The sequence below is a fragment of the Phaenicophaeus curvirostris genome, chromosome 12, assembly GCF_032191515.1.
Source record: "Phaenicophaeus curvirostris isolate KB17595 chromosome 12, BPBGC_Pcur_1.0, whole genome shotgun sequence".
NCBI classification, from domain to species: Eukaryota; Metazoa; Chordata; class Aves; order Cuculiformes; family Cuculidae; genus Phaenicophaeus; species Phaenicophaeus curvirostris.
This window is the reverse complement of record NC_091403.1, coordinates 21,114,440-21,124,506: the sequence shown is the minus strand read 5'-3', so window position 1 is coordinate 21,124,506 and position 10,067 is coordinate 21,114,440. Positions and strand designations below refer to the sequence as shown.

General features: G+C 51.4%; 1 protein-coding gene across 1 annotated transcript; it reads right to left on the bottom strand.

Annotated features, from left to right (window-relative positions):
* Positions 1-2,342: 2,342 nt before the first annotated feature.
* Positions 2,343-8,791, bottom strand: CALML4 (calmodulin like 4). The gene is made up of 4 exons (XM_069866741.1): positions 8,692-8,791; positions 7,212-7,352; positions 6,040-6,228; positions 2,343-2,622 (listed from the first exon to the last, which is right to left on the bottom strand). Exons 2-4 carry the CDS (start codon positions 7,276-7,278, stop codon positions 2,525-2,527), a joined length of 354 nt encoding a protein of 117 aa, XP_069722842.1. The 5' UTR covers positions 7,279-7,352; positions 8,692-8,791; the 3' UTR covers positions 2,343-2,524.
* Positions 8,792-10,067: the final 1,276 nt, after the last annotated feature.

Below are 10,067 nucleotides of genomic sequence, written 5' to 3'. Positions count from 1 at the left end.
GAGAATAATTGCTACATTACCCCTATTTTCAGTTTCTGACCAGGTTTTGGCTCTTTACAGTCCTGGATGATTCCAAGCGCTGCAGCGATGGTGGGTAACCTTCGTCTGTGGAGTTTGAGCTATGCTGAGTGCCTCAGTAGGGGATAAATGAATCCCCAACATAAGAAAGAGATGGAACTATTGGAACAGGTCACAAAGGAGGCCATGAATGTGATCCAGGGGCTGGAGCACCTCTGCTGTGAGGACAGGCTGAGAGAGTTGGGGCTGTTCAGCCTGGAGAAGTGAAGGCTGTGGGGAGACCTTAGAGCAACTTCCAGTGCTGGAAGGGGCTCTGGGAAGGGTGGGGAGGTACTTTTTACAAGGGCATGGAGCGTTGGGATGAGGGGGAATGGCTTTATTTTGGAAGGGGAAAGATTTAGAAAAGGTACTAGGAAGAAATTCTTCACGCTGAGGGTAGGGAGCCTCTGGCCCAGGTTTCCCAGAGCAGTGGTGGCTGCCCCATCCCTGGAGGGGTTCAAGGCCAGGCTGGATGGGGCTTGGCGCCCCCTGATCCTGTGGGTGGTGTCTCTGCCCTTGGCAGGGGGGTTGGAACTGGATGGACTTTCAAGGTCCCTTGGAACCCAAGCCATTCCATGATTCTGTGAAATGCATTGTGTCTGCCAGGGCTGTAATGTAGTTGCCGATTATTTCACAGAGAAAAGTGCGAGTTGGTGGCTTCAGTGATAGGTTCAGCAGCTGCGGCAGATCCGTCTGGAGTGTGTCTTCTTCTAGTGAACTCCTCAGGCTGCTGTGTGTGCAGAGATGGTCTCTGCAAATTTCTGATCAACTCCAGAGAGATTCTGCTGTACGTTGTCCTAAATTTCACACCAGCCTCTGAGGACCTCAGCTAAGGCTGCCCAGATACTGGTGGAGTAAGTCCAGTAATGACTACTGAAGGTCACGCTGGTTTTAATCAGTCTAAAGACAAGAAAGGTGGGATATTTTTTTTCCTGTTGTAGAGAAGCTGCATTTTCCTGGCCCCTGTTGTTCCCTGCCAGGCTGTCTCTAGGAGTGTGTTCTGGGCAGCCAGCCCAGAGCTCGGTGACAGATGCATTTACCCAGCACAGCGTTTTCAGTGCGCTGCCTCAGGATGCAGGGGCAGCGTAACGGCACAGAGACTTGACGGAGCAAGATACTGTGTCTTAATAAATAATGTGAGAGAAGTACAACACCACAGATCTCTCTGGTGCCGGAGGAGTGAAAGATGAGGAGGAATGGGGCAGTGATCATGAGCTGTGTGTGGGAGATGCCCTCAGCACTGTGGGAGCTGGAGAACTGCTGTGTGCCTGTCTGCTGTCGCCCTGGGGAGTCAGCAGGGACTCGGCCACCCCACAAGTGGGCCTGTTGAGAGCTTTGTGGCAGGGGAACGTCTGGCTGGGATCATACCAACCAAGGAATAGTTACTCTGTGTTTACCACTCTTGTGATATAATCAAGCTTTCCAGGAAATCTGTTTCTATGTGAAGAGCTGTGGCTTGGGTTTGGTTGCGTGGAAGCAGCAAATAGTCATAAGTGTTGCTGACTTCTTGGAACACGGTCGCCGTGAGACTCTAACTACAATTTAGCAGCAGGACTGAGCCAGCAGTGGCCAAGGTGGCCGGTGGCGTTCTGGCCGGTATCAGAAACAGCGTGGCCAGCGGGAGCAGGGGTGGTTGTGCCCCTGTACTCGGCACTGGCGACGCTGCACCTCAAATCTTGTGTCCAGTTTTGGGCCCCTCACTACAAGAGGGACATTGAGGGGCTGGAGCGCATCCAGAGAAGGGGAACAGAGCTGGGGAAGGGGCTGGAGAACAAGCCTGATGAGGAGCGGCTGAGGGACCTGAGACTGTTCAGCCTGGAGAAGAGGAGGCTGAGGGGAGACCTCATCACTGTCTACAACTGCCTGAAAGGAGCTTGTAGCAAGGTGGGTGCTGGTCTCCCAAGTGACAGGTAATAGGATGAGAGGAAATGGCCTCAGGTTGCACCAGGGCAGTTTGAGACTAGACAACAGGAAAAATATCTTCACCGCAGGGGTTCCAGGCACTGTCTGAGGCTGCCCAGGGAGGTGGTGGAGTCACTGTCCCTGGAGTTGTTTGAAAGCCGGGCAGATGAGGTGCTCAGGGATCTGGTTTATTAGTGGACGGGTCCAGTTGGACTCGATGATCTCAAAGGTTTTTTGAGATCATACATCATGAATCATATGTCAACCCAGTGATGTATGATTCTGTGATTAATACCATGATCTATACTTAAACACATTTTTAGAATAAGTTATTTTTTTAAAGCATGACACACGTTACGCAAGGGAACGTTGCATTCAGCTCACATTTTGTGACGGCTTTTCTCCAGAAATGGGGTGGGAGCCTGTGTCAGCGTAAGCACTTTCAAGAAGGCAAAATAAGGATTTTTAAAGGCAAATTATGATTCCCAAGTCCAAGTAGTAGCTAGGAAAAAGTGAAGTCAGAAAAGCTTCAGGTCCTGCTCTCGTCAATCTCTTGGTTTGAATTTTAGTAATCGGCTGTAGGAAGACAAATGACACGGACAAATTCTTCGTATTTTATGGTTCCGTTGGGTCCAACTTTGATTTCTTTTAGCATGTCATCCACTGAAAGAAAGAATAAAAGAGAAAGACAAGTTTGGGTGGCATATATTAGGGATGTTGTGATCAGCAAAAGAAGAGCAGTGCAGCTTTGAGTGTTCAAACCATTTTTGTTAGGAGTAATGACTTCAGGATCAGCTGGAGGTGCCATTGTGCCATCCACATTATAGCTTTAAATCAATTTGGTTAGCACTTTTGGTTTCCGTGTTCAGTTTTCTGGAGCAGAGATGTCCGTTTCCGAGTTCTGCATGGAAAATATTCACAAACAGAGTTGAAATGAGCTTTTACTTGCTCTTGGTAGGAACACGTTATTTGGTATGAATAGCGAACCTGTCCCTATTCAATGTAGACAAAACTAAGTGCTTGTGCAGATTATGTGCCCTGCTTTAAGCAGATTTATGTGATGCTTGTTAAGATCTGCAGCCTTTCTTGTGTGAAAGCAAAGAAAACCTCAGCTGGGGCTCTAAGGCTCTTGCTGAAAATACTCCTAAAGAAGCAGTAACTGCGCAGGTGGCACCTGCTGGTTGTGATGCTTTTCATTCCAGCTTTGGGAACGCCTTGGCAGTGGCAGCAGTTATCTAACTTAAAACACTTTCTTCTGTACAGACTAAACCATTAAAGGGTGTTTTTCTGTCAAATAATGTCAGTAAAATAGAAGTACTTAAGGAATGACGCATAAAAAAGTGATGTTAGATGTTGCTGAATGAAGCTGCTTCTGGGAATTGATGCTGTCCTCCTTCGGCTGATAGGAGAGGATGTGAATTCCCTGAACATCAGAGAATCCCACTGGGTAACATTTAGTGCAGCAGCTTCCATTGATAAGGTATCTGACATAGTCCAGAAGAGACTTTGCTTGCGTGCTCGCTGATGTTGAGGGGCGGGTGTCCCGGTTTCCCCAGCGTGTTGCCCTTTTCCTTTGGGCCATCGGCGTGTGGATTGTGGCTGGATGAGGGGCCAAGGACGGGGCCAGCGCTGCACTGGAGAGGAAGCTCCTGGGTTGTGAACCTGCATTTATCACGAGGAACGGCTGAGAGAGCTGGGGGTGTTCAGCCTGGAGAAGAGGAGGCTGAGGGGAGACCTCATTGCTCTCTCCCAACTACCTGAGAGGAGGTTGTGGAGAGGAGGGAGCTGGGCTCTTCTCCCAAGGGACAGGGGACAGGACGAGAGGGAATGGCCTCAAGCTCCGCCAGGGGAGGTTTAGGCTGGACATTAGGAAAAATATTTCACGGAAAGGGTCATTGGTCCCTGGCAGAGGCTGCCCAGGGAGGGGGTTGAGTCACCTTCCCTGGAGGGGTTTAAGGGACGGGTGGACGAGGCGCTGAGGGACATGGTTTAGCGATTGATGGGAATGGTTGGACTCAATGATCCGGTGGGTCTCTTCCAACCTGGTGATTCTGTGATGTTTCATTAGCGGGGCACATTCTAGGCTTTTAGAACCTGTTAATAGTGTTGGAACAGATGGATTGTACGTGGCCGTGCGCCGATCAGGAGTTGTCTCTGATCGGGTGCCGGCCGGTGTGGGCTGGAGGCAGTTGGCCGAGGCAGAGACCGGGCTGCATTATCGCTCCCGAGACGCTGGGTTGTGGTTACAGAACGGCTGCTCAGGCTGAACGAGCCGTGGTTGTTTCAATAAATCTTGGAGTACTCGTACTGGAGCGCAGGAGAACAGCTTTGCAGCTGCTGGTTGTGAAATCCAGCGGGAGGTCGCGGGGACGGGAGAGGTTTAGGGGCAAAGCTCTTTTACTGTAAGTAGGTGTGGAAGGGTTGTGTGGACCTGTTTTCCCTCTCTGCTGGTCGTGTGGGAACGGGATGAGATGCTGTTTTCCCCTCTTTTACAGATATCGGTGTATGTAGAGGGGCTGTCGGGAGAGCGCAGTCACTGTAAGGGACCAGCAGTTCTGGCTTTCCGGAAGATCGAATCTTCCTTTCAAAAACAATACCCTGATGCTAATAAAGTGCTTCTAAGGACATAAATTCTAAAAATAATTAATTCTTGCCAGAACATTTAAAAATAACGCAGAAGAAGAATGTGTTGGTTCTCGTTTGGTGAAAGTACTTTAAATTAAACGAAGTGAAGGCTTTCCTGGAGCCACTGTGAATGGAGGTAAGTGCCAGTGGTTACTGAACGTTGCAGATGCCAGTGAAATCGGGTCTGTTCCGACACAGAATGTTTATGGCAGCTTAGCAAGCAGGGGTGCAGCGTGTGAAGCCAAAGAGGGGGGGGTGTTTCTTCTTGAGAAGCAGCGTCGCTTCCTCCGTTAGGATCTGTAATGCCTTGTGCCAAGCTGTGAGTAGATGTGCAGTTTGTACACCCACACAATGGGAGATCCCCCTGCACTGCCCGAATCTTCTTTATGTAATAGCAGTTCTTGCTAGGATGCCTTTAATTAGGATTAATGTCCGCTTGTCTTCACTGTTCAGCTCTCATGATAGGTCTGGAAATGTTTGCACTCACCTGCCTAAGCTGTTCTTTATTCCAGCTAAAGAACTGAAGAAGACAGAAGCCTTGCCTTGTTGGCGTTCTCACTCGTGAAGCTGGTCATGGGGACCAGCCTTGCTCTGATTAAATTCTGCTTTTAACATCAGAAGGGACGGTTCTCCCCTCAGAGATCCTAATAGAATCATAGAATCATAGAATAACCAGGTTGGAAGAGACCCACCGGATCATTGAGTCCAACCATTCCTATCAAATCCAACCATTCCTATCAAAATAGGGTCTGTACAAACTCCATAGACCCGGTAAAACTCACTTTTTGCCCGTATCAAACCATTGAGGGTTTTTTTTCTGCTTGCTTTGATTAGTTAATGCTTTTGCATTACTATGGAGCATTAATGTGTGACCTCTGGAGCCTGCTCTGTGCCGCGGGGTCGGCGGGGTGAGAGCTGGAGAGCAGCTGCAGGTGAGGTGGGTTTGGAGCTTGGAGGGGATAGGAGAGCATCTCCGGAGCTGATGAGTGCAGAGTGCTCCCCGCCTTCCCAGGCCCCTCCTGCAGCCCTGGAAAGCTGGAAAACTGGGGCAATACACTGCAAAAGTTTATGTCTGTGCATAAAATACCCAGGGCAAGCTCGGATGTCTAAAAGGGTTTGATCATTTTCGGCTTCCTGGAACTTCCCTCCTATTGTGCCCCTTGGATGCAAATTTCTACCAGACAGGACAGGTTTGGGGGCTTTTCTTTGGAAGGGAGCTCAAAGCCCATCCAGTTCCAACCCCAGCCACGGGCAGGGACACCTCCCACTGGATCAGGGGCTCCAAGCCCCATCCAACCTGGCCTTGAACCCCTCCAGGGATGGGGCAGCCACCCCTGCTCTGGGCACCAGCGCTCCCCAGATTCAAGTCCTTCCCCAGATTCAAATACAGAGAATGATCAGGAAGGAAATTAGAAGATGGGGAGCATTTGATACGTTTTTTGAATTGTAAAATACCTTCTTCCTCGGAAAGCTTTTCTCCCAGTCTTGTAAGTTTAGCCTTCAGCTCCGAAACGGTGATCACACCTCTCTTCTGCCGGTCAATCATGGACAAGGCTGTGAGGATCTCTGTCTCGGGTTCCTCCTGCTTCATCTGCCTGTACATTATGTTCAGGAAAGTGGAAAAATCCAACTCTGTGTTTCTGTCTGGGAAAATAAGAGCAGGAATGACTCGGGTTTGTAGTCTGGATCCAGACCTAAGCAGTTTCTCTACCTCGGGCACCTTTTCCCTGACGCTGGTCTTGACCAGGGTGGACCCACTCCTGGGGCTTTCTCCTGACCCAAGACCCCGTTTATAGCCTTGCTAGAGTTGTGCTTTTGTGCTCTGCATACAGAATATTTAATCCAGCCCACTTTCTCTCATAATCCTACTTTGGTCTTTGTGCTATGCTTTGAATTTATTTATGCATAGAATCATCGAATAGTTTGGGTTGGAAGGTACCTCAAAGCCCATCCAGTTCCAACCCTGCCATGGGCAGGGACACCTCCCACTGGATCAGGGGCTCCAAGCCCCATCCAACCTGTCCTTGAACCCCTCCAGGGATGGGGCAGCCACCCCTGCTCTGGGCAACCTGGGCCAGGGCCTCCCCACCCTCACAGGAAAACATTTCTCCCTAAAATCTCATCTCAATCTCCCCTCTTTTAGCTGAAAACCATTCCCCCTCATCCTATCCCCACTCTCCCTGATCAAGAGCCCCCTCCTCAGCTTTCCTGGAGCCCCTTTCAGTCCTGGAAGCTGCTCTAAGGTCTCCCCAGAGCCTTCTCCAGGCTCAACAACCCCAACTCTCTCAGCCTGTCGATGAGTGTCTTTCTGTGCTCTTCTGCTGCTTGGACTGGATGGTTCCCAAAGCCTGTAATTGATGTCTACGCCTTCTGATTTTCTGTTTTAATAGTGTTATTTTAATCTGTGTACTGGATCGACTTTGTTCGCTGTTGAGCACATCGGACTAGGTTGTGGCGACTGCTCTTGCTGAGCTGCCTGGGCTGTTTCACCTTCGAGTGAGTACAACCTCCCGGCCTCCAGCATCCTCCTTGTCTTTGCAGGTCATCTTGTGGCCACAGGGAAGTCGAATTTCTCCCCCCGTCACCCGTTGTGCTTTATTCACGTGCTCCCGCTGCCCTTTGCTTACCGATCTTGTGCAAGTGCAGGTGTCTCTGCACCTCTCCGGGCGTCGGGCTGGCTCCCAGGCACCGCATCACTGCCAGCAGGTCGGAGGCTTTTATCTTGCCTTTTTGTTTCTTGTCGTACAGGGAGAAACATTCCTTGAACTCTAATTAAAAACCAAAACTCTCTGTTAGGCCGTGCAAGTTCCCATTGATCTGCCTGTGACGTTTCTCCTCCCGTTGCCTGCTCGGGCGGCCTTGGGAGGGTTCCAGCGGGGATATTGTGTCTGCTTCGGGGTGTCTCCTTTCAGGGAGGATGATGGACAGTGGGGGAGGACCCTGGGTGAAGCGCCAAGGGCAATTAAAATCCTGGTGTATGAACAGCTGAGATAATTGGGGTCCTTCAGCCTAATAGGGCAAGCCTGAAAGCGGAATACGGCCTCCAAATATGTAGAATACGGCTTAAAAAGAACTTTCTCTGCTTTCAGGGTGGGTAGAACAGGGGATGCTAAAGGCATGAGCCTTAAGGAGCAGTGGAGGAGGCTGGTTGGGTCGGTGCAGGGTCTGGCACGTGCCCCCTGCCCCTGCCTGGAGCTTAATAAAAGGTGAAAGAACCAATAATGTGTTTGCCAGCGCGAGCGCCGTGGTTCTGCCTGCCTGCTCGGCCTCTCCCCTTCCCCCTCAAACACCGGCTTCGCAGTTTGCAAATAAATAAGGGTTGCAGCTGACCTAGATAAGGCTGCCATCCCTCATCCTCGCTTCCCGCTGCGCTCCTGGCTCCTTGTCACACTCAATGCTAATGGGCAAGTTGGGCTGCGCAGGGACAGCCCTGCCTGGAGAGAAGCCGGAGAATAAGAATCAGTTTTTTCTTTTTATTTTGATGTGATCAGTCTCCTTGCTCCCTCCTCCTCCTCCTCTCTGTCCGCAGGTGTTATGGCCCTGTGGGTGCTGTGCTGTCCCCGTGTCCCGGCCACCATCCCATGGAGCTGCTGAGCCCCAGGGTGCTGCAGGTGAAGGGATTTGCAATAATGCTCTTATTTCAACCTTCTTCTGCAGGGGTTCCCTCGCCCAGGGAGAGCCCCGCTGCCTCGCAGTGACAATTGGCACCTTCTCCTTCCTCCTGCACCTTCGCTCCCTGTAGGGGAGAAGCCTCCACAACTGCAAGTGGTCACCCCAAACCTCTCGCGGTCCCTGCCAGCCCGGCCGGGCTGTGCTCACAGGGATGGGAGGCTGCAGGTTAACTTCTCCCAGTCCCTGTGGTCCAGCTCGAGGGGTTTGGGGCTTGGGGTTTGTCTCCCTGCCCACGCATAGTGGTGTTGGAACAAAACCAGGGAGGTTTCTCCTCTTTCAGAGAGAGCAAATCCCCCTCTGGAGCTGGGAGGAGGGCGAGCAAGGCAGCACGAGCCCACACTGAGACGTTTTTGGGAGAAATGCCATTTGCTATAACTTTAAGCTGATCTTTCTAATAATAATTAAAAAAAAAAATTAGAACAGAACTGTACGTACCATTAATTTGATCCTGGGACAGAAATTTTGCCTGTAGCACGAAGGGGGAAAGGAGAGAAAGAAGTCAAACAAAAGCAACTTTAAAATCTGGATGGGGCAGCGGGGGGCGAGGAGTTTGTACCAGCCGAAACGCTTCACTCACCATGATTTCGGGTGCCTCTCTGTGTTTTATGCCGCCCGTTGGGATCAGAGGTGTCTGCTGCTACTTTTTCTACTTGATTAAGGGCTAAAGTCCTCCAGCCTGGGGTGGAGTGTGGCCGGGCTGTAATAAATACCCCGCTGCTATGGCTACGAGATCTGATCCCTGCGGGGCTGGATCCTGCTGCCAGCACCACTCGGGCTCGCGCGCCCCAGCCTGCCCCGAAGCCTCTGGACGGAGCCCGAGCAGCGACGCGGTCAGGAGCGGGGCAAGAGCTTCCCTTGCTTGGGGTTTAAGGGTGTTTAGGGTCGGACTGGATGGAGCTGAGCTGGTTGAGCACAAAATCTCAAATAGCTGCACACCTTGAGCTTAGCTGCTGGGAGACAAATCCAGCCTTGCTGGTATCTGCTGAGGCCGCTGGGGAAGGGCACGCGGGGAGGATTTGCAGCTTTGCAGTTCACTGGCTGCGATTCCAGGCTTGCTGGTGGGCAGGAGAAGGGCTTCCCTCAGCCTTTGCGCTGTTGGGCATCACCGGCGGCGTTGCTGCACCCTGCCCTGTGGGTCTGCAGGGAAAGGGGGTTTAAACCCTGCACACACGACAGAGCTGAGACGTGGCAGACAGGCTGAGATGAGATTTTTTTTTTTTGAGGTGGTTTTAAAAGCTCCCCATTGTCTTGAGTTTTTATTTATTAGTATTTATTTAGCTAATCTGCTTAGGAGCAATTGGCCTCCAGGACTGCCAGCTCTTGTTGCAGCCCTTGGCTGGGAACTCGGAGAAGGGGATGCTGAGGAAGAGGGAGGGCTGTGGCGAGCCAGAGAGCTGCTGGGGTTTGAACCTGGGTGTGTGGGGGAGGCAGAGCCTCCAGCTGTGTTTGCTAACCCAGACGAACAGCCCTGTTTGCTCACATCTTTAGTCCCTTCCAGTGCCGCGCTTCAGCCACTCAGCTGACATCCAAGCCACTGAAAAGCAAGTATTATCCATGCATCTACAAATCCTACCCTGCTCCCTACAAAAAGAGGTGAGCCAGCAGCTCGGCTGGGTGCTCCTGGGTGCGGGATGGGTGATGCTTTGCCTCTCCAGATCTATTGCTGCTTCAAGCATCCCAAAAAGCAAGCCAGGAGCTGTGCAGGCAGGGCTGGAGGGCGTGCAGGGGGGTGAAGTACCTGCTGCCAGGCTGTGGTGGAGATCCAGACACAGGACAAAAGATTTAGTGGCCTTAATGACCCCTACAGCATT

Bases quoted from the DNA above. Each gene is read 5' to 3' on its own strand.
- CALML4 (XM_069866741.1), bottom strand. From the start codon at position 7,278: ATGCGGTGCCTGGGAGCCAGCCCGACGCCCGGAGAGGTGCAGAGACAC. The intron at 6,229-7,211 runs GTAAGCAAAGGG...TTATTTTCCCAG, and splicing joins CCTGCACTTGCACAAGATCG to ACAGAAACACAGAGTTGGAT. The intron at 2,623-6,039 runs GTATTTTACAAT...TCTTTCTTTCAG, and splicing joins AAAGCTTTCCGAGGAAGAAG to TGGATGACATGCTAAAAGAA.